Raw genomic sequence first — 26,899 nt, forward strand, 5'->3', positions numbered from 1 at the left:
CTTCAATCAAAAGACATAAGGTAGCAGAATGGATATGAAAACTGTACCCACATATATACTGTCTACAAGAGATATGCATCAAAACAAAAGCTTACACATACTGAAAGTGAAGGGATGGAAAAAAGTATTCCAAGCAAATGGACATGAAAAAAAGCTGGTGGAGCAATACTTATATCAGACAAAACAGATTTCAGAGCAAAGGCCATAAAAAGAGACAAAGAAGGACATTTTATAATACTTAAGGGAACAATCCATCAAGAAGAAATAACCCTGAAAGACATATAGGCACCCAACATAGGTGCACCAAAATATATAAGGAAAATATTGGAAGACTACAAAAAACACATTAACAGCAACACACTCATAGTTGGGGACTTTAATACCCTATTGTCAACAATGGACAGAGCTTCAAAGCAAAGAAACACCAAGGATATTGAGGCATTGAACAACACTCTAGACAAAATGGACTTAATTGATACATATAGAACTTTTCACCCCAAAGAAGCAAGATATGCATTCTTTTCAAATGCACATGGGACCTTTTCAAAGATAGACCACATGATAGGACACAAAACAAGACTCAAAAAATTCAAGAAAATTGAAATTATATCAAGCATCTTCTCAGATCACAATGCCTTGAAACTAGAAATCAACCTCAAGGAAAAAACTCAAAAACATTCAAACTCGTGGAGAATGAATAACACGATATTAAATAATGAATGGGTTAACAATGACATCAAGGAAGAAATCAAGAAGTTTCTGGAAACTAATGATAATGAGCAAACAACAGCCCAAAAACTATGAGACACAGTGAAAGCAGTCCTGAGAGGAAAGTCCATTGCAACACAGGCCTACCTGAAAAGGATAGAAGAATCACAAATAAAAAATCTAACCCTGCAGCTACAAGAACTAGAACAACAACAACAAACAAAGCCCAGGGAGAGTAAAAGAAAGGAAATCATCAAGGTCAGAGCAGAATTAAATGACATAGAGACTAAAAAAACAATTCAAAAGATCAACAAGAGTAGAAGCTGGTTCTTTGAAGAAATAAACAAAATAGACAAGCCTTTAGCCAGGCTCATCAAGAAAAAAAGAGAGAAGACCCAAATAAACAAAATCAGAAATGAAACAGGAGAAATCACGACTGATATCACGGAAATACAAAAGATTGTAAGAAATTACTACAAACAACTATATGGCAAGACACTTGACAAGCTAGATGAAATGGACAAATTTCTACAAACATATAATCTTCCAAAACTGAATCAAGAAGAAGCAGAAAGTCTGAACAGACCAATAACAAAGAAGAAAATTGAAACAGTAATCAAAAATCTCCCGGCACATAAAAGCCCTGGACCAGATGGCTTCACAGGTAAATTTTACAAAAGATTTAGAGAACTAACATCTACCTTTCTCAAAGTATTCCAAAAAATCCAAGATGAGGGAAGACTCCCAAATTCTTTCTATGAAGCCAGTATTACCCTAATTCCAAAACCAAGTCAAGATACAACAAAGAAAGAAAACTACAGGCCAATATCACTGATGATCATAGATGCTAAAATCCTCAACTAAGTATTGGCAAACCAGATCCAGCAACACATTAAAAAGATCATGCATCATGATCAAGTGGGATTCATCCCAGGGATGCAAGGATGGTTTAATATTCACAAATCAATAAATGTAATACACCACCTAAACAAAATAAAAGACAAAAACTACCTGATCATATCCATAGATGCTGAAAAGGCATTTGATAAAGTACAACACCCATGTATGATGAAAACAATCAGTGAACTGGGAATAGAGAGAGCATACCTCAACCTAATAAAGGCCATATTGAGAAACCCGAAGCCAACATCATATTCAATGGACAAAAACTGAAAGCATTCCCCCTGAGATCAGGAACAAGACAAGGATGTCCACTCTCTCCACTCTTACTCAACATAGTGTTGGAAGTTCTAGCCAGAGCAATCAGATAAGAAAAAGCAATAAATGGCATCCAAATTGGAAAAGAAGAAGTAAAACTGTCACTATTTGCAGATGACATGATAGTATACATAGAAAACCCTATAGACTCCACAAAAAAACTACTCAACCTAATAAGTGAATTTGGCAAAATAGCAGAGTACAAAGTCAATATTCAGAAATCAAAGACATTTCTGTACACCAACAGTAAAATCTCAGAGATAGAAACTAGAAAAAAAATCCCTTTTACTATAGCAATAAGTAAAATAAAGTACCTAGGAATAAACTTAACCAAAGAAGTAAAAGACCTGTACTTGGATAACTACATAAACCTGAAGAAAGAAATTAAGGAAGATACAAATAAACAGAGGCATATACCATGCTCATGGATGGGAAGAATCAACATCATTAAAATGCCCATACTACCCAAAGCAATTTATAGATTCAATGCAATCCCTATCCAAATACCAATAATATATTTCACAGACCTAGAACAAATATTTCAAAATTCATATGGAACCAAAAAGACCCCAAATAGCCACAGCAATCTTAAGACAGAAGAACACAGCAAGAGGAATCACAATACCAGACATCGAACTATACTACAAGGCCACTGTAATTAAAACAGCCTGGTACTGGCATAAGAACAGACATATAGATCAATGAAACAGAATAGAGAGCCCAGAAATAAACCCAGGCCTCTATGGTCAACATTCGACAAAGGGATAAGAAACATAAAATGGAATGAGAAGAGCCTCTTCAACAAATGGTTTTGGGAGAACTGGACAGGGACTTGCAAAAAAATGAAACTAGACCACCAACTTATGCCACACAACAGAATAAACTCAAGATGGGTCAAAAACTTAAATATAAGATGTGACACCATAAAAATCCTAGAGAAACACATAGGCAGGAAAATTTCAGATATTCCATGTAGCAATATTTTCACTGATACATCTCCTAAGGCAAGGGAAATAAAGGAAAAAATAAACAAATGGGACTACATCAAACTAAAGAGCTTCTGCTCAACAAAAGAAAACATCAGCAAGATGAAAAGGTATCCAACCATATGGGAAAGCATATTTGCCAGTGATACCTCAGACAAGGGATTGATCTCCAAAATTTATTTAAAAAACTTACATATCTCAACACAAAGAAGACAGATAGCCCAATTAAAAAACGGGCAAAGGACCTGAACAAACACTCCTCCAAGGAGTATATACAGAGGGTCCACAGGCATATGAAAGAACACTCAACATCACTAGCCATCAGAGAGATGCAAATAAAAACCACAATGAGATACCACTTCACACCTGTCAGAATGGCCATCATCAACAAATCAACAAACAACAAGCGCTGGTGAGGATGTGGAGAAACGGGAACCCTAGTGCACTTTTGGTGGGAATGCAGACTCGTGCAGCCACTATGGAAAACAGTATGGAATTCCCTCAATAAATTAAAATTGGAACTGCCTTTTGAACCATGATTCCACTGCTAGGATTATACCTGAAGAATCCTGAAACACCAATTCAAAAGAACCTATGCCCCCCTGTAGCAGCACTGTTTACCATAGCCAAGTGCTGGAAACAACCTAAGTGCCCATCTGTAGATAAGTGGATTAAAAAACTGTGGTACATTTACACAGTGGAATACTATGCAGCAGAGAGAAAGAAGGAACTCCTGTTATTTGCAACAACATGGATGAAACTAGAGAGAATTATGCTTAATGAAATAAGCCAGGCAATGAAAGGAAAGTACCATATGATATCACCTAATACAGGAGACTAATGAACACAAACAAATGAACAAAATTGAACAAGGAACAGAGTATCGGCTATCGGGGGGGAGGGGGGAGGCAGAAGGTAGAGGAAGGGTTTAGTAAAGGAACTAATATAAATAACCCATGAACATGGACAACGAGGTCGGGGTCAACTGTGGGAGAAGGGGTGGTCTGGGTGGGGGATAGCAATGAAGGAAAAAGTGGGACAATTTTAATAGAAAAACAATAAAAATAAAATAATAAAATCACAATACCATCAAAATACCTTTCAAGATATCTATACCCGTTTATACTCTGACCAGCAAGATATCATGGTGTCTATCCACTTTCCTGTCTTTCCACCACTTGCTTAATAACAAAAACATTTCTGTCAATATTTCATTTAATGACAGAAACTATTAAATATTTCACTTCTTGCTTAATGACAGAAAAATGGTATTTCATTGTTATTTTTATTTATTTATTTATTTTTAATTTAATTTTTTAAATTATTGATTATGCTGTTACGGTTGTCCCAATTTCTTCCCCTCCTGCTCCCTCCTCGTTCTAGTTGTCCCCCCCCTTAGTCTGTGCCCATTGGTTTTGCATATAGTTCTTCTCAACACCTTCCTGCCTACTCCACTTCCTCCTACTATGCTTCTTAATTCCTGCATCACCTCCCTCCCTTTTCCCCCTCCCCTCTCCCCGCTGACCTCTCCCCAATATGTTCCCCGTACCTATAATTCTTTTCCCCCTCTCGTTGTCTACTTAGTTTACCTTTGTTTAGAATCCTTAGCTTCTGCTGTTGGTTGTTGCGATACAGTTTTCATTTTAATGTTCATAGTTTTGATCCTCCATCTTCTACATCAGTCCCTTTAACACCTCGAATAACAGTGGTTTGGATCTAACAAACACCTTCAGTTTTACTTTGTCCTGGATGCACTTTCTCTGCCCTTCTACCCTGAATGACAGCTTTGCTGGATAGAGTAATCGTGGCTGTAGGTTTTTGTTTTTCATTACTTTGAATATTTCTTGCCAGTCCCTTCCTGCCTGTAAAGTCTCCTTTGAGAAATCAGCTGATAGTCTAATTGGGACCCCTTTGTACATGATTCTTCTCTTCTCTCTTGCTGCTTTTAAGCTTCTCTCTTTATCTTTAATTTTTGACATTTTGATAATAATGTGTCCTCCCTGAGTCCAGTCTATCCAGAACTCTCTGTGCTTCCTGGACATGTAAGTTCATTTCCTTCCCCAAGTTAGGGAAGTTCTGCTTCATTATTTTTTCACATAACTTTTCAATTTCTAGTTCTTCTTCTTCACGTCTGGCAATCCTATAATTTGAACGTTCGATCTCTTATAGCTGTCCCAGAGGTTTCTGAGCCTCTCATCATATTTCTCACTTTTTGTTTCCTCTTTCTGCACTGGTTGACTGTTTGTTCCCTCCCTATGTTCCGATTTGTTAATTTGATCCTTGGCTTTTCCTTCCTCACCACTTGTCTTGTATGTACTTTAGTTCATTTCAGCAGGACTAGCCGTCATTCCTTTCCCGTCTTGATTCAGCCCCGCTGTTAGCTCTGTAAGCTGTCTTATAACTAAAGCTCTGAACTGAGCCTCGGAAAGATTCGCTATTTGTTCATCGTTCAAGGCTTTTATTTATTTATTTATTTATTTTTTTTTTGTTAGCTGTGTGATTGGTATTTCAATAATTAATTCTGACATTCTGACCATTTCGTTTACTTTCCTTCCTGGGCGGGGTGCTGTCACACCTCCTACACTATATTGGGTGGTGCCCTGTGTGCTTGTCACTACCTGGCGACCTTTCTCACCACACTGTGGCGCTTTACGTGGGGTCAGGGGTCCAAGGTGGATTCCTACTGTTACTCTCCGCTGAGAAACAGGGCCACCTCCCAATGGGGTCTGCCTTCTCGGGCATTGGAATCTCGAGTCAACTGATCTGGTCTGCTGCCTGGGCCAGCTCCCAGGTGCTTCTGTCCTCCCCCCAGACACAGGTGTCTGCTTACCAGGTCCCACTGTTCACTGCTGCAGCTGCCACCTCCAGTACAGTTTGATCTTTCTCAGCCGCAGTTTCACACTTCCTGTCCATCCGGACGAGCACCACTTGTTTATGACTGCATACGTTGGACTTCCATGAAACTTTGTTTTCAGGAACTTATTATTTTTAGTTTTGCAGTAGTTGTAATCCTTCTTAGTTGTAGAGGGAGTCAGAGCGTGTCTGTCTATGCCTCCATCTTGGCCAGAAGTCGTTATTTTTATTTATATGTGTATTTTTTGTAGTAATAGTGAGCATCTTTTCATGATTATGTTGGGTTTTTTATCTTTTTTTAAATAAGCTTTTTTCTGATACATGCATAAACTTGTGCTTTATTTCATTCTTCCATCTATGTGTGTTCTCCCACATGATACCACATTTGTTTAATCAATCTTTTTAATATGTTGTAATATCTTGTGGGAAGGGCTTTTCTATTTATATAGACCATTTCACCTGTAACTTTCTTATATGAGAAAATATCTAACCATACATCATGCCTATGACCAAGAGTCATTACTCTTCATTTCTCAGAGATGAGGAAATAAAACCATAAAATGGACAAATTCATATTTAAATTCCAGATTTTTGGGTCAGAGCCTTTCCTTCTAAACTAAAGTTCTGCAATTATATCTCAGTGCCACAGAAACCTAAGATATTAGAGGGGAAGTGACTTGGGTAAGAATGATCTAATTTACACTCCTCATGTTACCGATGAGCAAACTAAGGTATGGGAAAGCTAAATACCTATTACTTGACACTGGAGAACAGGTCTTCAGGCTCTCAATCAGGATTTTTTCCACTAAACCATGTCGTCGTCGGTCGTCGTCGTCGTCGGCAGCCGTCCGTCTCGAGAGACGATGGTGTAGCTTCTTAAGAGTCTATCTGCACCGCCGAGAATGGCTGTGCAGTCCGACTCGGGAGTGACACGGTATCTGTCTCCTCCTGTGTTGAATCGACATCTTGCGATGTCGCTGGAGTGTCCTCTCCAGTGAAGCTGAAGCTACAGAGCCTGGGCAGGGTAATATGGAGGGTCTGCTGTTGCCCATGCAGCAGACCCCCCCTCTCTTCGCAGCTGAAGGGTCCAAGGGAAAGACGGAGTCAATACAGCTTGGCTTCAGGTGCGCCGCAGGAGTTGCCGGTGATGACTACAACGTCAAACCGCCTTAGGGACTCCGGCTCCGGATTTTCTGTCGGGGTTTACTCCCTTAGCCTTTCCCCTGAAGAGGTATGCCGCAAGGCAGCGGAGGTTTTTTGGAGTCAGAGTTTTCCTTCTCTGATGTGCCCTGACTGGAAGATCGAACCAGCGACACTTAGCTCACAGGCCGACGCTCAATCCACTGAGCCAAACCAGCCAGGGACTAAACCATGTAGATTTCTATAATGGCAGCATTTCATAAACAAATTCTAGTGTTTTATCCCTATTGATTTTCTGGAAGGGGGAAAAAATTAAGAACTCATTATCAGAACTTCCATTTTCTTTTATTCTCTTTATTCACAAAATAAAGGGAAATAAAATTGTTCAAGTTGAGGTTGGAAACATGAATGTTAAAGCTCAAGAATCTTTTGCATGTGTACTGTGGCTCTGTAGAAAAGACAAAGGGAATAGAAGCATCCTCAGTTACAATAACATATTCTGTTGATCTACTGTCTACCTACTGGATATCTCAAGTGTTTCATGAATGGTGTTGCAAGGAGGGGAAACATACTTGGAATGAGTGCTTATACCTATTTTGAGAACTCTTTTGGAACAGAAGGTGATTCAAGCTGTTCCTTTTGAGGGCAGGGATCTTTCACACCCTGGTTTTCAGTATTCTAAGCTAGGAAACATGTGAACATTGGATTTCACTAATCATCAGGAAAATCCAAATCAAAACCATATGAGCCATTACCTGACACCTGTTTTAATAGCTATTAGAAAGATAAGAGATAACAAATTGTCGGTGATGAAGTGGAGAAAGGGAACTCTTGTAAACTGTTGCTGGGAATGTACACTGATACTGTCACTATGGAGAACAGGATAAAATTTCCACAAGGAATTAAAAATAGAACTGCTGTATAATCCTGCAATTCCACTTCTGGGTATACAAAAAAGAAACAAAAATATTATCTCCAAGAGATAATGCACTCCTATGTTTGTTGCAGCTTTGTTCACAATAGCCAAATTATGGAAAAACCTAAGTTTCTATCAGCGGATGAGTAGATCAAAAAAGAAGAAGTCCTACCATTTGTGACAATATGGATGAACCCAAAGGGCATTACACTAAGTGAAATAAGCCATATAGACTGACTACATGGTATCACTTATATGCTTAATCTTTAAAAAAAAAGCCAAACAGAAACAAAGTAGAAAAATGGTTGCCAGACTGTGAGGTGGGAGAAATAAGAAGAGGTTGGTAAATGGATATAAATTTTCAGTTATGAGTAAGGTCTGAGGATCTAGAGTAAAACACGATGACTACAATTGAAAAGTCTGTATTGTATAATAGAAATTTGCTAAGAGAGTAGACTTAAACGTTCTCATAAAAAAAAGTAAATATGTGAGGTGACATATGTGTTAATTCTTATGGGGGAAACCTTTCATAATGTATACATTATTAAATTATCACATTGTATAATTGTATACTTTAAATATCTTAAAATTTTAATTGTCAATTAAACTCAATAATGCTGAAACAAATAAACAAAAAAATTGCTCTTGCCTCAACATCTGGATTTTGAGCCACATGCAAAAAATAACAAAAAACAATGCTTGATTTCTAACAAAGTTTGGGCTGAAGTTCTCAGATCCTCTGCAGGGTAATTTACATAGCACGGAGGGAAAGTCCAGTACAGAGCTATGAGCCACTTCGCTTGAATGAATAATTCCTGATTATTCCTGGATCCCCAGCTTTGCCATCTCACAGCCTGCATGTGTTCCATTTGTGGTCCTCAGGCAAATTCTTTAAGCCTTTTTGGTGCATTTTCCATTTCAATTTGTTATAAATAATCGGTCAAAAACACATGTCTTAATAGCTTAAGATCCAAAGCATATGTTTGTGCAATAAGACCACAGAGGTAGGACTATAGAACTTGAAGTCAATTTTATTTTTAGCAGAGACTTTAGATGCCTGTTTAACACATTAATTTAAAAAATAATTTTTTTCATCCAATATGTCATGCTGTCAAGAAACAAACCAAATAAGAAGACCAAGTTCCTGTCCTCTTAGCAGCATATAGTGTGGGGGGAGGTAGAAGAGGGTATAGGGCAGATAAATGGTGGTGGAAGCATACTTAACTTGTGGTGCTGAACACACAATACAATATACATATGATGTATTATAGAATTGCACACCTGAAACCTATATAACTTTTATTAACCAATGTCACTCCTATAAATTTAATAAAAATTAAAAAGTAATAATGATAATAATGAAGAAAAATGTTTCATTCCTCTATGGCCCTTGTTCATGTTACAGAGAATACCAGTTTGAATACCTAGAACTTCAAAAAGGTAATGGGGGTAAAGTCAAGTTGAAGGGGAGTGCACTTGCCCCCTTCCTTTTAGGCAGTCTCATGCCCTTCAGTAAGGGCTATAGATCTGTCAGCTACATGTGATGGCTCAGGTCTAATTTATAAAAATGCTCCTTTGGCCCCTGTGAAATTGCAGTTCTCCTAGTCATGAACACAATTTCCTGGCTCTGTAGTAGAAACTTAGATACAAATTCACTTCTCAGGTCAGTTTATCTTCTTCTCTTGGTGAGGAAGGTTTTGTCTACTGAGATATTCCTCACTTCAATTTTATGTCTTTCTTCATTTAGTGAAATTTTTCTGCTCCTTCTAGACATTTCTGGTCCTTGAAAAATACACTTTTTATTCCCCTTTCCCAATTTTCTAAGAGAAGGTCCAGATGGTAACAGTATTCTGGGAAAACCTGAGTTAGAACCTTGGCTCTCCACCACTTAATAACTTGAACTTTAATGTTCTTGACTATAAAATAGATAAAACCATTAATAAGTACCTGCCTGGACAAATTGATGAAATAATTAAGGTATGTAAAGCAGGAGCCTCATAATATTGATCCTCTATTCTTTTTCTAATTAAATCTTAAATTCTTATTTTAGACTGTAGATCATCCCACTCTGGTCTACAGTAAATTTTCTTACCTTTTAAAAGTTCTCTGTGGCTCTAATTCCTGAATATCATCTGAACTAGTTCCTTTGTTCTGTGAGTACTGTCTTCACATAACCCAGCCAGCTCTCCCTTCAGATGAAGCTCAGCTTTTACCACCCCTGTGGCCGTGGCCACTGTTGCTGCTGCTGCCACCACTGCTGCTGCCATCACCACTGCCACCACCCGTTGCAGTCAACTCTAAATCACAGTACCTCATTTTCAGAAGGTTTCCGTAGAGAACCTCATACAAGTCCTGTTAAATTGGTGAATTAGTTAGAACTTCCATAACAAAATAACATAGGTTGAATTACTTAAAGAACATAAATTTATTTCCTCACAGTTTTAGAGGCTGGAGGTTCAATACCAAGGTGTCAAACAAGTCTGGTTGCTTCTGAGACCTCTTCCTTTCTTGCAAATGTCCACCTTCTCACTCTGCCCTTACAGGGTCTTTTACTTCTGTATGTACACCTCTGGTGTCTTTTTGTAAGTCCAATTCTTTTTTCTTATAAGGACATCATTCAGATCAGATTGGAGCCTACCATAGTGGCTTCATGAAGAGGAAAGCTGAATGGCATCCACAGGGGGGCTTGCATGCGAGCCCCACCTCCCAGGTGGTCTGTGACTAAGCCTGCGAAGATTTGCACACGAGTCTTGCCAGATGCCAGCAGCTGCATGCGGTTCCTGGCGGCCAGGTCACAAGACCCTGAGAACAAAGGAGTCCTAAGGGACAGTGTCTCCTTTCCCATAGTGATAATGTCTGAGGTGTAACAGACCCTTGTCACTTATTACCTTACTTTGTAGTTTATAGATAAAAAGTAGTTTAGTATTGTAGGCCTAATTGCTTAATGTCTAACCTATCCGCAGAAGCTATGCTGCTCCATAATCACGTAAAGAATGTACACATATACCCTATTGATTCTATTTTTTGAAATCCTAATAAAAGGATGGTAAGGCTTCTCGCTTTTTGCTGATGGCCAGAGCGTGCTACAGCCCTCCGATCATTTAATCATTATGCCTGCTAGAATTGCCTCCACATCTCCGATCATATTCAACACTACAGCTTCTTTTTCACTTACTTGCCTCTTTAAAAAGCCTGTCTCCAAATAGTCACATTCTGAGGTACTATGAGTTAGGGCTTTAACATATGGATTTGGGGAAGAAAAATTCATCCCTTAGCAACTGTTTCTATACAAGGGGAGTGGAGAGGGAGCCCTGATTTGCAGCACAGTGTTGGTATTCCCACCATGTCCTACTTCTAGGTACCAACAGTTTAACAACCAGTTCATAAATCTCCAAACATTTAATAATCAATCTTACAAGTTGTAAAAGCGGGCTTAATCATATGGCTAAAATAGATCCCAAACAAATGGTTCTTCCCTGTTTAGGGGGATCTCCTTGTATCCTACAACCACCATGAAACTTTGTAAGAGCTTCTATTATGTCCTTCCAGATGTCCAGATGTCCCTCAACTGGAAAAAAAACAGAATTTTGATTATGACTTCTTGTACTTCTAAGAAAAAAAAAGTAATATTTTAAAATTAAAAGACTTTTCAATCATGTAGCCCTTCAGCCAAATAATGCATCAAGAAGAACAAATATCCTTAATTTTCTAATTTCTTATTCTACTCTGACAGCTTTGGAAGAGTAACAGGAAGTATCTGTTGATGAAAAAAATTCCAAATTGGCTTCACTGAAAAAAATATTTAATTTACTTTTGAGAGATGTTTTCAACTTCTGAGGTTTGTTTAATCATTATAACAGTAGTTTCAGCTAAGATTTTGGCCTTCAAATAAAGTATTTATGATGCCCAGGCCATGTGGCTTAGTTGGTTTGAGCTTTGTCCCATAGCCAAAAAGTTGCGGGTTTGATTCCTGGTCAAGGTACATGCCTATATTTTGGGTTGAATCCCCAGAAGACAACTAATCCGTGCTTTTCTCTTGCATGGATGTTTCTCTTTCTCCCTTCCTCTCTCTCTAAAGAGCAATGAAAAAAATGTCCTCAGGTGAGGATTTTTAAAATTTAATTATAGTAACCTCATTCTCAATTTGCGTTTACATAACTCAGATAGTGGATCTATCTGATTTTCCATTTTGATTATGAAATTAACTAGACAATTTGCAAATCTCTATTCCTCTTAGTGTGATAGCCAACTCCCAATGATCCTCTCCTCCTAGTGTTCATGTCTCCAGTGTAGTCCTTTTCTATACTAAATACTAGTTATCTGTGTAACCAGTAGAATATTGTGCAGAAATTCTCTTGACTCACTAACAGTCAATAAAGTACTCAAATAGCCTTATAGAGAGGTCTGTATGGTAGGAACAGGGTTCTCCTGCCAAACCCAGGCATCACCTGTCAGCGTGTAAGTGAGCCCTTTTAGAAGTGGATCCTCTAGCCCCGAACAAGCCTTCAGATAACTGCAGCCCCAGCTGACATCTTGCTTGAAACCTCAGGAGAGATCCCAAACCAGCTAAGCTGCCTCTAATTCCTCACTCACAGAAACTGTGTGAAATAATAAAAACTTCTTTTTGTTTTAAACTGCTAATTTTTGAGGCAAATTGTTATGTAACAATAGAAAACTAATATACTCGGGTAGACATTTAAAACCCAGCATTCAGGGAACCAGTGTTTATAATCTTCTCAAGGTCCATAAATACAGAAAAAGCCTCCACTTTAATCTCTGTCATAGACATGTATTGGGTTTTAATGACCCATTGGCCTTTGAACTTCTTTCTTATGTTTGTGAAGTCTCTACCTTCTGAGTCTCAGTGACAGACAGAGCATTTTCTTCCACTTTAGGTGCAGGAAATGCAAGTTCCTCTGGCAGCTGTTGCACAAATATCGCAGGCATGATTTGTCAGGTGCACTTGCTCACCATAGTGATGGTATTATAAGCTATGGTGTCTACTATAGTCCAGCAGCTATGGTGGTAGTACCCTTCCTTATTGGACTGGTTTGTTCCTGCTCATTTTCCAATACTGGGTTTCCAGCCGCAGAGATTCTGTGAGCTGTCTAATATTCCTTAATAAATTTCTTTTGTTCTTAAGTCATCATCCAGTGTATCCATATTTTATCATGGTAGGTATAATGGAAATGACAAAAGCATCAGATGTATTAAAACATTGCTGCCAATAAGAAATGTCTGAGAGAGAGAATTACCTTATTCAGGACAATTGAATTTGTCTTTAAAGGCACAACTTAATTGACAGGGAGAAACTGAGTCATGATATGGGAAAAAGGGGCTATAAGGCATACTGTCTTTAAGATCAATTAATATAGGTATGAATCAGTGCACCAGGAATTTGGGATGCTCAAGCAATGGTGATGTATAAGTGGAATGTTGTTCAGCTAAGTTTTTCTCCTTTAGTAGTCTTATAATTACATGCTTATTAGTTTAGTGAAAATTATTTTAAACTGTTCATATATTTTAAGAAAGAGAAGGCATTAAAAAAATGAAAAAAATTAATTTAAAAACCAACGGGTTAAAGCAAGGACACAAAAAATGAAATTTATTTATGCACAATTTAATGTGCTTGGAAACAAAACCAGCTATAAAAGTGTGAGACAGTCATAAATACCAATTTTTATACTATTTTGTATAATTAAAAAGGCATATCCATGACAGACTTGGATTTAACATTTCATCTTTCTCCTCATATGCCTTTGTTTAATTCTTGAGTTACAAATTCTCATAAATTCTGGTATTTACAGGCTTGCAGACAAATCTGTAGGGAAGCTAGAGGAATTGCCTATATGAAGAATAATTAAAAATGCAAAATCATATCTTCCTACAGGTCAAATTTAGCCATCTCCACCCCAGCATTATTGGTTCTTACTTAATAGACTGTCAGCTCTAAACGCTGCCCCTGTGCATGGGCAAACCTTATAACTCTTACAGTACTTTTTGACAAAAAAAGAAATCATATTGAGTTGTCTTCCTTTTCATTCAAAAGCTACATGGATATGTTTCTGCTACAAAATCCAAACATAGATTGCTAATGTCAAGCTAATGCCTCTTTTTACTACTACCTATAGTCCAAGTTGTCATCACATTACCCCTATGTTCATTGCAGCATTATATACAATAGCCAAGATTTGGAAGCAGCCCAAGTGCCCATCAGTAGATGAGTGGATGAGAAAAGCTGTGGTGCTTTTACACAATGGAATACTACATGACCATAAAAAAGAAGAAACTCTTGCCTTTTGTGGATGGACCTTGAGAGTATTATGATGAGTAAAATAAGCCAGTCAGAGAAAGATAAATACCATATGATTTCACTTATATGTGGAATCTAAGGAACAATATAAACTAAAAAACAAAATAGAAATAATCCCATAGATACAGAGAACAGACTGACAGCTGTCAGAGGGGAGAGGGTTGGGGAGCTAGGTGAAAAGCTGAAGGGATTAAGAAAAACAAAAACAAAAAATAAAAACCTCATAGACAGACAATAGTATGGTGATTACTAGAGAGGAAAAAGGGTGGGGGAGGTAAAAGAGGGTAAAGGGGAGTAAATGGTCATAAGAAGAGACTTGACTTGGAGTGGTGAATAACACAATACAATATACAGATGATGTATTATAAAATTATACCCCTGAAACTTATATAATTTTATTAATGTCACCCCAATAAATTTAATTAAAATCAGTCAATCAATCAATCAATTAATTAATTAAAAGGTAAGGTGGAACTATCCTGATCTTTTACCCATAAGTAAGAAATATAGTGGGAAATTCAATAGTTCCCACTCTCCTTGAAAAGTAGTCATCAAGGGTAAGAAGAACACTATTGACTGCAAGGAGTTAAGATTTGGAATGATTGCATGAACAGAGATAGCCTCACCCTCAGGCTTGATGACAGCCCAAAGATGGATTGTTCTACAGCCCTCCAGAGTGTGTGCATGCACTGCCAGTGAGCCAGCTGGTTTCCTCTGGCCAGAGCCCTTGCCCGAGAACAGCTGCATTCTGCAAATCTCAAGTCTGTTTTACCATCCTGCAGAGGTAAGAGTTGGATAGTGTACACACGATGACTTCACAGCCCTCTGGGGAGGTGGCCAAGGAAAGCATGTTTTGGATAGAAATCTGAAAAAGAAGTAAAAATAAAAAATAAAAATGTTAAACACCAGAGCAAGTTTGGCATAGGAATAAGATTTCACATCCAGCTCCTCCCGAGGCTCTGCCATTTAATCATCCTCCAGGACTCAGGAGCCACGATGGGTTGCCATGGATAGATATTAGGCTTCCTTGGGCTGCATCAGCAAACACCCTCCTTCGATAGGCAGTTGGAAAGTAATGGGATTGGGGTTTTAGTTGTAAGTGAATGGTGGAAAATGTTACAAACAGCTGACCTTAGCCCCCACTGACATAGTTGCCGTCCTTTGCACATTTTATGTCACTTGGGGAGAATGACAAAAGACAGATGCTTCTTGGTGGAATGTTAGTTGTTTAATCATTCTTTCTAGTCCCAAGACACTTACCGTAGTTTCTCGGAGCTGACATCTTGGGCCACTCCTTGACTTTCAATGTCTTGGAAATGGTGTTGTGTAGTGATTTTCCATTACACAGAATATGGAAGTCTGTGGGAGAGTTTTTAAAAGGTGTTATGTTGCAAATGGTATCCTTGGGCCAAAAGACTTAAATCAGGAGTGTATAAATTATAAATAAACTGTAAGCTCTGGTAATCAGACACAGAATACATAACCCGGTCTGGCTCCCATCCTCCACAGAGCATCGCTCAAATCTACAAAAATGCTTATGTCCATTCCAAGGATCACCAGCAACACACAAAATTAGTCTTTTAAATACCATATCCTCTCCACACAGCACCCACCCAAGAGAAGACCTGCTTCCTCTCCAGGTTCCATGAGCCCCATGCAACCCACAGAAACAGCACAGAAGACAAGATGCCCTTCAGAAGCATAGCAAAACTCTTGTGTGAGCCACTCACCACCCAGCTCAACAGAGAGGTTTCTTGCTCTCTATTTTCATAAAGATAACATAATAGAAAAACAAAAGATGTGATGGACTCAAGCATTTTCATCATGTTAAGAATCAAGAGTAAATGATCAATCTCATAATCATATACCATCTTGTTCTTCCTGGAGGAGCACATTTTTATTAACAGGAAATTCATAGCAGCAATTTGAAAAGCAAGTCACTTTTCTTCCCCCAAGAGTCCTTTTATTTAATTAATTTTTTTTTACAATTACAATTTGCATCCAATATTATTTTGTAACTCTCAATCTATACTTCTCAATCTCTTCACCTTTTTTACCTAAAGTCTTAACACTTGGTGGAACTTCACAATTCTTGTCTTAGGCTATCTTATTTAAATTTATTTTTTTATGATTTTGAGCCAGTGCATATTTTTTGTCTCCCTCTTGTTAAGTTTGCAAATTCTCTTGACTAGTTTCATGGCCATCCTTTACCTGTGCAGAGATGACCATTTCTTTCCTCTCCTTGTCTGTGAGGAGCTTTCTTCTCAATGTGTATAAATTTTAGAGAAGACCCAGCTGGAAATGGGGATCTCTTTCTGGTGTCTATGTGTGGAGTCTCTGTGTCTTAGGTAAGGGAGACATTTTTAAAAAGAACACTGTCAAATTTTCAACATAGCAATGTGTGCTTAAGGGTCATTGGAAAGCAGGTGAAATGAATAACAAGACTTTGTTTTTTTATAGCACCTTTCCCAAGGACATGTCTAAATATATAAAGATTATCCTCAAAACCCTTTATTCAACTGGGTTAAGAGTGAGAATTATTTCCATTTCATGAGGGGAAACCACAGTAAGGAGATGTGTCTCAGCTCTGCAGTTTTATCCAGCTCAGAAACTGAGTTCCACTCTTCAGAGATGAGTGGCATTGTCCCTCAGATCCTCTGCTGCTCCAGCCTGAACTAGCCTGGCCTTTATTTCATTCTCACTGTGTGTAAACCAATGTTCTTGGCTCTTTATTTGATCTTAAAATCAGTGTTGGGTGAATCAGTCAGAAAATTTGAACTTTCTGTTCAGAAAATGTTATAAATTCATCAAGATTTGCTGGATCTGCAAAACTCTCCTGGCTTTCTTAATAGAATAGCAGTCTTCTGTCCCCAGATGACTTCATGAAATGTAGGACTTGTATGAGAAGATGATACCAACAGCTTCTCCACCACCCTGAAAGAGACACATCCTGTCACAGCTCTCTGCCTTTACCCGTGCTTCTCTTCCTAGCATGCCTTTCTTCCCTGCCCTTGTCCACATGCAGCATTCCTGTACATCTTTTAAAACTCAGTAGGGCTGTTGTCTCTTTCATCAAGGCTCCACATGCATTCTTTAGTTCTGCTTTCTTAACAGAGACCCGACTTTGTTCAGGTCTCCACTCTTCTCTCACCAGGTTCTGTGCTGGTGAAGGTGCTAACTTTAGCCCAGTTCCATGGAAGGCCTAATCAACATAAACATAATCTCAGAGATCAGATAAAGAATTGTCCTGTGGCCTCCAGCTAATCAGACAATACAGAAAGCATATAAGGTGTCTCTTGGTTCTTACTGGTAAGGTGAGATTTCAAGAAGAGATGGTCAGCTCTCTTTCTCTGGACATGCTATATGGCTTTGGGATGGCTGCCATCTTCTCATTTCCAGCCTGAGGATGAAGCAAACACTGACTAAGGATAAAATCCAGGCCTGTCAGGCTTTGTAGAACCACTGAATTAGCCAGAATTGAAATTGACCCTACTTCTGGGTGCCTTCTATGTGAGGCAATAAATATCTTTATTAATTAAATCAGAGCCCTGCTTTCTGTTTCTTGGAGCTGAAAACTTCCTCATTCACCCAGCATTTTTCCTGAACTATAACCCACATACAAGTCAGAATTGGGTGGTCCTTCCTTGGATTGCTCTAGAACTGTGTATATACCTCTATTATAACATCAATATTGGATTTTAATGATCTGCTTGTATGTCTATCTTCCTCATTGTGAAACCTTCAAGGATCATATTTTATTTGACATTTATTTTTAGAGTTTAATATTATAGTTGACATATACCAATTAATTAGTAAATATTTGATGAGCCATGAGTGAATTTATTCAACATATCAATGCAGGTGCCATAAACAACTTAAGAAACTTAAGAATAAGAAACTTAAATAATCACTTAAGACCCTAGCCTTTTGGACCTTATTTCCAGGACTGATTGTGGTTTTTTCCATCAACTGTTCATTTATCTATCCAACCCACAGAGGTTGCAGGTACCACGTTAACCCCTAGGAATTCAGAGATACACTATCATTCTGCCCACCACAATGTAAGCCGGGGGCCCTCGGACCCTTTGACACCACTTCAGTTACACACTCTGGGTACATGTGGAAAGCTGGTGAACAAAAGGGCACCTCTCAGTGTAGACATATAGACTAGTACTAACAAGAAAATGCAGTCAGCTTTCTTCCCAGTTAGACACACATCCAAGAGGCAGGAGGGTGGGAAACAGAGGGTGCTGCTTCCCATCTGAGCACTGTAGGCCCTGATTCTCACTAGGTCTGGTTACACATATTCATTGAGCAGATCTAATGAATCACCTTTATGTCCTATTGTGGATATTCAGAAATGGAGAGAGTATGCAGATTTCAAAGGAGAGGAAAAAAATTGTCTAGGAATTTAAGAATTTCTGAGTATCCCTATTAGATTCCTTGTCTCTTTCTTCTAGTCCAGAAAAGTACAAGATACAAGCCACATGGAAGTAGGCAAGTAAATATTGGACTCTAGATCGAGCCAGGGCCTTCAAAGAGTATGGAGTTCTTCCTGCTACCAGGGCATATTATATTCCATTGTACACAGTTAAGTAATAATGCTATAGATATACTGTGAGCTTCTTGTTCTAAACATCCTTGCAATTCCCAATGGTCTCTAAGAGTTTCCATCTTCTAGAAAAGTATTTTCCTTTAATGTCTAAATAAAATAACTGAAGTGTGGCCAGTACAATTTGGAGAAGCTCATCAACCTCTTAAGCATTTTAAAGATGCCTGATGGAGTGCTTATTTTGTATCATCTCTCACCTAAAACTTTGAATACCAGACCAATTCTTGCTCATCCTTGGTTTCTCATCACCAGTGCTGCCAACTGCTGCCTTTTATGTACTTTTTTCCTCAGAATGTGGCAGAATGCCTCTTCCTTTGCTATCTCATTGCTGAAAATTTATAACCAATCACCTCTCTCTTTGTAGCTACAGCCTAATTGATTTCTTCTTTTACCTGACTCCTCAGCAATCCCCAAAACTCCTATCGCTGGAGCCCAGAAAGAATACTTTCTAAAATTCTTGTCATTTTAGTTCCCTTTGTTTTTATATTCCCATGTATTTTACAGTGTGGGTCATTTTCTGTCTAAACTTCTGGTGTGTTTTCCTAAACACACAAATTTTTGTTTTATGCCTTTTCTCTTGCTTCCAGATTGTAGTAAGGACTGAAATAAGATTTAAACAAGCAGTTTTCAAAATCTCTCTATTGTATTTGTATTCTCAAAGTTTAAATGTGATGCCACATGTGAAAGCTGGGCATGTGATGTTTTTTGTATGTGGTGACATTCAATAATTTTAACAATAATAAACAATTCTTCCTTGAAGTAGTAATTAATCTAATGAACATGTCATGTGTTGTTTTACTTTTTCATCTTGTGATTCTTATGAAGACTCCCATAAATTCCCTCCTGAACCCCAAGTCTCACTCCAAACAAAATGAATTGTCAAGTTCACTGTGTAAGTACTCTCATCAGCAAGCAAAGCTAGTTCATGGCTCTTAATAACACATGATGGTCACTTAACTCTGAGAGTCTCAGTTTCCTCTTTTGTAAAATGAGGAAGTTGGCCTAGTTTATCTGTACTTTCCTTCTAGCTTTAGAATATCATGTATGCCCCTAAAAGATGATGCAGGAGGGGAAATACAGAAGGTCAGCTCCAAAAATCTGCTGCCATTAATACTAACAAGCAGCTATATGCCTTTTAGTGACCTGGTAATCTCAACTCTTCAATTTAAGAAAGACAGGAGTACTAACCTTGGTTTAACCACTAAGAGATTATCACATTTCTCTTTTCCCTAAAATGAGACTATTAATATCCACCCCATCTCATTTGAAAAACAAAATATTTCTACTAAAATTAAGTAACAGGAACAGTACAAGTTTGGGAACTGAAAAAAAATTTTTCTCCTCAATTTTAATTTAAAGCATTTTTTCTTTTTTCTGTTATTGTTCCAAAACTAATCAAGAACACCTTAAAATTAGTAAATGGAGGGGCAGTTGTATGAAAAGAAAATTTTTTAATGAAGAATTACTGTCTGAAGTTAGTAGATTTTAGCTTGCTTCAAAACATTAAAAGAAGTAAACTGAAGTACCATCTAGTGGCTCTTGATTATGTTTTGTTCAAATGTTCAAATTTGTGCTCAGTTTTCCTCAATTTAGAACAATTGATTTAGTATGTGTGTGTGTGAATATATATATATTCAGAAAAGAAAATACTTTTTTATCTTTTATGTAGGGGTAGGAAATTGAAGGGGAGTAGCTGTAGCTTTTCACTCTTCCAATCTAACATCACCCAGAAAATCACGACAATTAAAATTCAACAGAGAAGAAACATGAATTCAGATAAATCTTTTCAGGAGTGATAGAGTCCTTTCACTGGAAAAAGTATTAACACAATAAAGTCTTGGAGATTTCAGTTCCTCTTTTTCTCCTACTCACATGATCACATCCTCTCTATGAGCCCACAAAATTATTTTTATCTTCACAATCCTACAATGCAGACATGTCCTCCATGTCTAGGGGTTGGCTGACTATTAGATGATCTTTGCACACCCCCATATTCCCAAGCCCTTTCCTACAAGCCCACAGCATCCCCTGAGTTTAGATAACAAGTAATTCTGGAACTGTCATGAGATGGGTCTCATACTTATGATAACTATCTTCTGAAGTTATATGTTTCATTATCTCTAGAGGAAGAATGAATGTGCACATGAATATAGCATAACCTGCTGTTGCAATGTGAGCAGCAAACTTTGAGAGTGGCAAACTAGTTATTTGTATCAATCAGGATTAAGTTCAGCTGTGTGTGGAGTAAACCCTAAAATAGCAGTGACATGAACAAAATAGTTTATTTGTTTTCACACAAAAGAAGTTTACCTGTAGGTGACATAGGTTTGTATGGTCATCTCCATGGTCATCAGGGCCCAGGATTCTTCCATCTTTCTTTTTCACAATGTTAGTGAGTGACTTCCATCCTCAATGTCCCCCTTGGCCCAAGCTGGCTGCTGGACCTCCAGTCATCACACCAATGTTGAAGGATATAAGGAAGAAAAGCAAAAGAGGACCTCTTCTCTCTCTTTAAAAGTTTTAAAATATATATCGAACAAGATTAATTTTACATCTCATTTGTGAGAGCTTTTTTGAGTAGCCATACTCTGCTGCAAGGGAAACTCAGAAATGTCTTTTAGCTAACTATATGCCCACACTAAATAAAATTGGAGTAATATTATAAACTATATATCAAAGACCTAATGTCACAACAGTGCTGTGTAACAAACAGCCATAAAACCTCTGTGGCAACAGTTGTTCAAATGTCTGGAAATCCAGTGAGAGTCAGAGTCCACGATGCTCAACTGTCAAGTGGGAAGCTCTTCTGATAATACTGAGCTTCCTCACATGTCCAGGAGAAAGCTGTCTATTGGGTTGTCCCAGGGGGCCTCAACAGTGAGATGTGGGGAGGAGAGACCAGCGGGACTTAGTTCTTCTCTGCATGTTTCTTATCCTCCATAAGACTAGCCCAGGCATGTTCTCATGGAGTAGCATGTAGGAACATGCAGGACCTCTGAAACCTCGGATCAAAATCAGTGCATGACCACATGTACCTTATCTGATTGGCCAAAGTACACTGCATGGGGTAGAGAAATATGCACTCTTTTTATGGAAAAAACTCCAAAGTCACTGACAAAAATCATGGATAGAAGAAGAGGTGAAGGTTTGGAGTCATGACTACAATCATCCACCACAAGGACAAAGAGGAAGATGAACACTGAACCAGGCAACTAGCAAGCTATGCTACAGTACTTTTGTGTCTCGTATGGAGTTGTATCACTAGTCTTTTTTCCATTCTATGTCCTGTTTTAAACCTGAGAAAATGATAATAAAAGTGAAAGAGAGAAAAGAACTAATGTAAATTACATACAACTTTATTTACTAATTTAATTATTTTATAACTTGTGTTCAATTACTCATGGGGTGGGTATTGATCTTAGCATTTGCCTATTCTTTACTATAGGCAAAAACTGGCTAAATGTACCCAAAACCTAACTATTTTTTCCAAGAGAGCTACACTGTACTCTCTAACTTCCATAGAAGTTAGTGTGACCATATGACAAGTACCAGCCAATGGAATGTGAACAGAAGTGATTATACTTCAGACCTGGTTCACAAAACCCCCCACATAAAAGTTCTCTTTTCCCTCCCTCCCCACCACCCTTCCCCCATCCTCTCTCTCTCCTCCATTCATCAGCTGAATGGAAAATACTCTGAGAAGGGCAGAACCATAGAATAAAATGCTAACTTAGAGAACCACTCCTCCACCCTGCACTAGCCTCAGGAACCTGCACTGGAACAGGAAATGAACAAGAATTAACATTTTGTGGTATAAACTGAGATTTTGCAGCTGTTTGTTCCAACAAGTACACTATCTTACTTATATAGTATTCTCTAAATAGTATGCATTCATTTCCTTCCTAAAAGTTTTGCTAGAAATAAAAGTAATACTCTAATCACCTGCCAATTTAAATGAGAAATTTTTCCTTTAAGTAAAAGAACTCTTTTTACTATAGGATTACCATACATATCAGCGAAGGTAGGGTTTCAGTTTACAGTGGCCCTAGAAGATGTTAGGGTTTCATCAAGCACTATTACTCTTATCACTGTTAATCCATTCTAACCTGGAGTGCAGATAAAAGAAAATTGAGAAAGAGACTTGAGACACTGGAGTTCTAAATGGTAAGGTGATATTCAGCTCTGTCTCCAATGACTCTAATAACTTCTTATTTGGAATTAACTTACAATTTCTTTAAACATGCACATACTGCTAGAAATAACTTCTGGCCATTTATTTCATGATCAGTCAAAACAAGCAATGCAACTGCTCCAGTAATTGTCAGCATACACACACACACACACACACACACACACACGTGGGGGAGATAGGAAATCAGCTACATGTTACATATAGGCTGACTTGAAGGCAATGTTTGTAATGGCTCCTGCCATTGCAACATTGATTAGCATCTCAAACAGGCAACAGAAACAAGAAGTTAGGACAGTGATTCTCAACCTTTTTTATCTCCTGGCACACATAAACTAATTACTAAAATTCTATGACACACCAAAAAATGCATTTTTGACAACTTGCCAAAAAATAGGTATAATTTAGATTCATTCACACTGGCTGGCTATTGTTGTGTTGGATGTTGTCCTTGTTTTGAAATTTGACAATCTAAGGGAAAAGAGGTCAGTGCTCCTGACTAAGTAGTCAGGTATTGCATGTTTTAAAAATTCTTCCAGCACTAGGATGAAAAAAAGCACCATCTAAGGAACCCAAGGGGTGCAGAAAAACTACACAGCATTGTTATTTGGCTTTGCTGAGTCATCTTTCTCTTTAGAATAAGAAGCAGGGTAGTTGCTCATTTTCAGATAAAATTCACTGGAGTAAATAGGATATTTATGATGTCAGGCAGTAAGCTTTTACACATATAAATATATATAAACAGTTTGAAACCAGCCTTGCAAACTATCACATTGGTTCTCATAAACACAAAGGTATCAAATAGTAACAGGAACAGTTGACCTAGATGTTGAACTCGGAGGCTGATTCCAACTTGCTGATTTTTGTGATATCTCACCAAATCTACATGGAATTCCAGATTTTTTATTTTCATGATCTAGGAAAAAACATAAAATATACAGTTATGCAGGAATAAATACAAGGCTTCTGAAGTAGAGAAACTGGAAAGTAAACACTTAAGAAGCCCCAGCTAAACTTAACTCCTCCATGGAATTCTCAAAGGGTGGTCTAGAATAGTTCTCTCCTAGGGGAAAACCTACACTAAAGCAGAAGCTCTTGTCCTGGTGCTGCCAGACTCTGCCTGGGCTCTCAGTTGTTCACAAAGCTTTTGTGTCAGAAAAGGGGCTGAGGAAACAAATGAAATGTGCCAAAAAATGTATCAAGTTTCCGAGGACACTGTCAACTCAAATTTTACACTGATGTTTTCTTTCTGAGTTTATAGTTTTCAGTCTTTAGTTCTTACCTGCAACCATTTATCTTCTGGAAGCAGATGAATCCCACAATGACCAGGATAACCAAGAAAAGAGAGGATTTCACATAGAGTGTGATCAGTAAATATGACGCTGGAAATCCCAGGGTTCCGATACCTTTAAATATGGCAACACAGGCAGGGGTAGAGTCATTTCAATGATTCTTCTAATAAACAAGTTAGAGTTGTACTTTAAAGTAGTAACAATCAAAATACCTTTTAGATTAGAATTCGAATGTTGCTGATGCATCATTCCTTCATGACACAGTTTAGGAATCATGTCTGTGTTTTGCACATAGTTGATTTTTAATAATCATTTTCTGAATAAATAAGTGCACAGTAAGCATTTCTAATAGTTTCTGATTTTATAATAAAAAAGGAAGTGTACTTTCTAATTTCTTGTGTAAATGTTAGTCCTTTAGAGCATTATTCTTAATATTTTGGGCACTATCTAATAATACATTCCACACAGTGAACTGATTTTATCACTAAGTAGCTGTAACCTTTTTAATAGGGCATTTTATGTCTTCCTTTTATTTATTCATCTGTAAAATGGCCATAGGAATTGCTGAAAAGATAAAACGGGACTAATTAGGACCAATTTTCTGAAGTCTTTTCTCCTATGAAAATAATAGCCAAGTCTGATTCTTGGCTCCAAGAGGTCAGGTCATCCATTAAATAACCTGCTCAAATACTAAACTAGAAGGATATCAGACAATCTCCTAGGTACTGTAAGGGAAGAAGATAAAGACAAATCACAGCCCTCAAAAAGCACACAATCCAATTAGAGAAGTCAGGTTCATAGAAATGAAAAGATAACTTACAAGAGAACAAACAGTGCTAAATGAGCATTACAAATTATAAATCATTTAATAGGAAAACTTAATCAACTCAAACTGGGAGGTCAGGATGAAGTAAGATTTGAACTGAGCCTTACTGACAACAGGACTAACTAGGTTAAAAGAAGAAAGGAATTTTCAAGAAAAAGAAAGAATTTAAGCAAAGATTTGAAGATTAGTTAACTTAAACCATATTTGAAGCACAGAGAAATATATATAGAAATAAAGTCTAGATGATCTTAATCTAATTGTGCAGTCATTTGTATATGTCAGGCACTGGGTCAGACTTTGAGAATACAGAAATGAAAGATGTAGTTCTTACTCTCAAGGAGCTAAGATTATAGTGGGAGTCAAAGAAGTGGACAACTCATTACAGGATCATGGAAGTAGTCACACAGAGGTATGCAAGAGGTACTTGGTAAGCACAGAGTAGAACAGCTAACCAAACTGCAGGATGAGAGAAAATTACCCCAAAACTATATCAAACTAAGTCTTAAAAACTCAATAAAAAGTAAGCAGATGGAACGAAAGAAGAAAATGTGGGTAAAGAAGTGCATCATAGACAGGTAGAAATTGCATGTGAAAGAAAACGGGAATAAAAGAGCATAACAATTTGAAGGAACTCAACAAGGCCCACATGCATGGGGTGCTAGCCAGACAGCAGCAAGATATGAGGGTAAGGAGAGCAGCAGATAAGAGATTGGAATGCCTGAGTTTAGCTTTCCATAAGGCAAAAACAAGCCACTGGGGACATTTAGGTAGGAGAGTGAGATGGGTTGTTCTGTTTTTTTTTTTTTTTTTTAATTTCAGAAAGGTTGCTCTGACAACAATGCAGGTAATAAATTAGAGGGAGAAAAACTAGGAACCAGAAGTTCTGTCACAAGAACTCTGCAATAATGCAGGTGAAAAATGATTGTGTTCCCAACTAAAGCAATGGGGAGGAAGAGAAAGGTCCAGATTTAAGAAAGATCTTTAAAGTAACAAAACATAGTGACTGATTTTCAATATGGGAAATAAAGAATAATTTGTAGGATATCTTTCATTTTTTGACTTGAGTCATTTATCAAGATATAGAATATAGGTGTGGAGCTTATGGAGGACTAGAAGAAAGAGAATCCATTTCAGGAATATGCAAGTTGAGGTACCCTTGATGCACCCAACTGTAGCTGTCCAATTGGAAGTTTTCTTAATAGTGGTATGGCCAAAGAGGAAAACCTGGGCTGAAAACACACATGTGAGAGTCAAGAATTAAGCAGTGGTTGAAGCTATGGGTATAGATGAGATTGCTCAAGAAACGAGTGAAAGTGAGAAGAGGAGAGGGCAAATGATTGAACCCATAGAACTGCCTTCTCTTATGGGAATATATGAGAAGGAATCTATTTAAGAAGACTAGGAAGTTGACTTAAAATTAGAAAAAGAACCAACTGAAAATGGCAGGATGACGGATGAGAAAGATCATAAAGAAGCTAATTATTTTTTAAAAATAAAATTTTTATATAATATTTGCATCTGTGCTTCAGTGCTTTTTATCAGATCATTTTCTATTCAGAGATACAAGTAAGTTAAAGAGCAGATGTGAGGTAACAGAAGAGATGCTGAGTATAGACTACTCTTTAGAACTTTTGGATATGAGTAGAAGGCAAAAGCTAAGAATTTGAGGAAGCCATAGCATCTAGTTTTTAACTTGGAAGAACAAGCATGTTTATATAATCAGTCTTAGAGAAAGAATTTGTGTAACAGAAAAAAAAAGAAGAACAAAAGAGAACAAAGATAATTAGTGAATCAAAGCCTCTGAAGACATGTAAGGACTTATAGTATAGGCTGAATATCTGTTCTA

The 26,899-nt window shown here is 37.7% G+C and overlaps 1 protein-coding gene and 1 long non-coding RNA gene across 2 annotated transcripts in view; both read right to left on the reverse strand.

The window, feature by feature from the left end:
• Positions 1-14,611: 14,611 nt before the first annotated feature.
• On the reverse strand, positions 14,612-17,538 carry LOC150021542 (uncharacterized). Its single transcript, XR_016508395.1, has 3 exons — positions 17,442-17,538; positions 15,395-15,493; positions 14,612-14,999 (listed from the first exon to the last, which is right to left on the reverse strand). It is a non-coding gene; the product is annotated as an uncharacterized LOC150021542 (long non-coding RNA).
• Positions 17,539-23,005: 5,467 nt separating this feature from the next.
• Positions 23,006-26,899, reverse strand: part of LOC150021543 (cell surface glycoprotein CD200 receptor 1-like) — a 75,581-nt gene continuing 71,687 nt past the window's right edge. Inside the window, 2 exon segments of the mRNA XM_090263618.1 lie at positions 23,006-23,851; positions 24,218-24,341. Coding sequence (XP_090119744.1) covers positions 23,845-23,851; positions 24,218-24,341 — 131 coding nt within the window. The 3' untranslated portion in view covers positions 23,006-23,844.

The sequence above is a fragment of the Furipterus horrens genome, unplaced genomic scaffold (assembly GCF_987537825.1).
Source record: "Furipterus horrens unplaced genomic scaffold, mFurHor1.1.pri manual_scaffold_1, whole genome shotgun sequence".
Classification (NCBI taxonomy): domain Eukaryota; kingdom Metazoa; phylum Chordata; class Mammalia; order Chiroptera; family Furipteridae; genus Furipterus; species Furipterus horrens.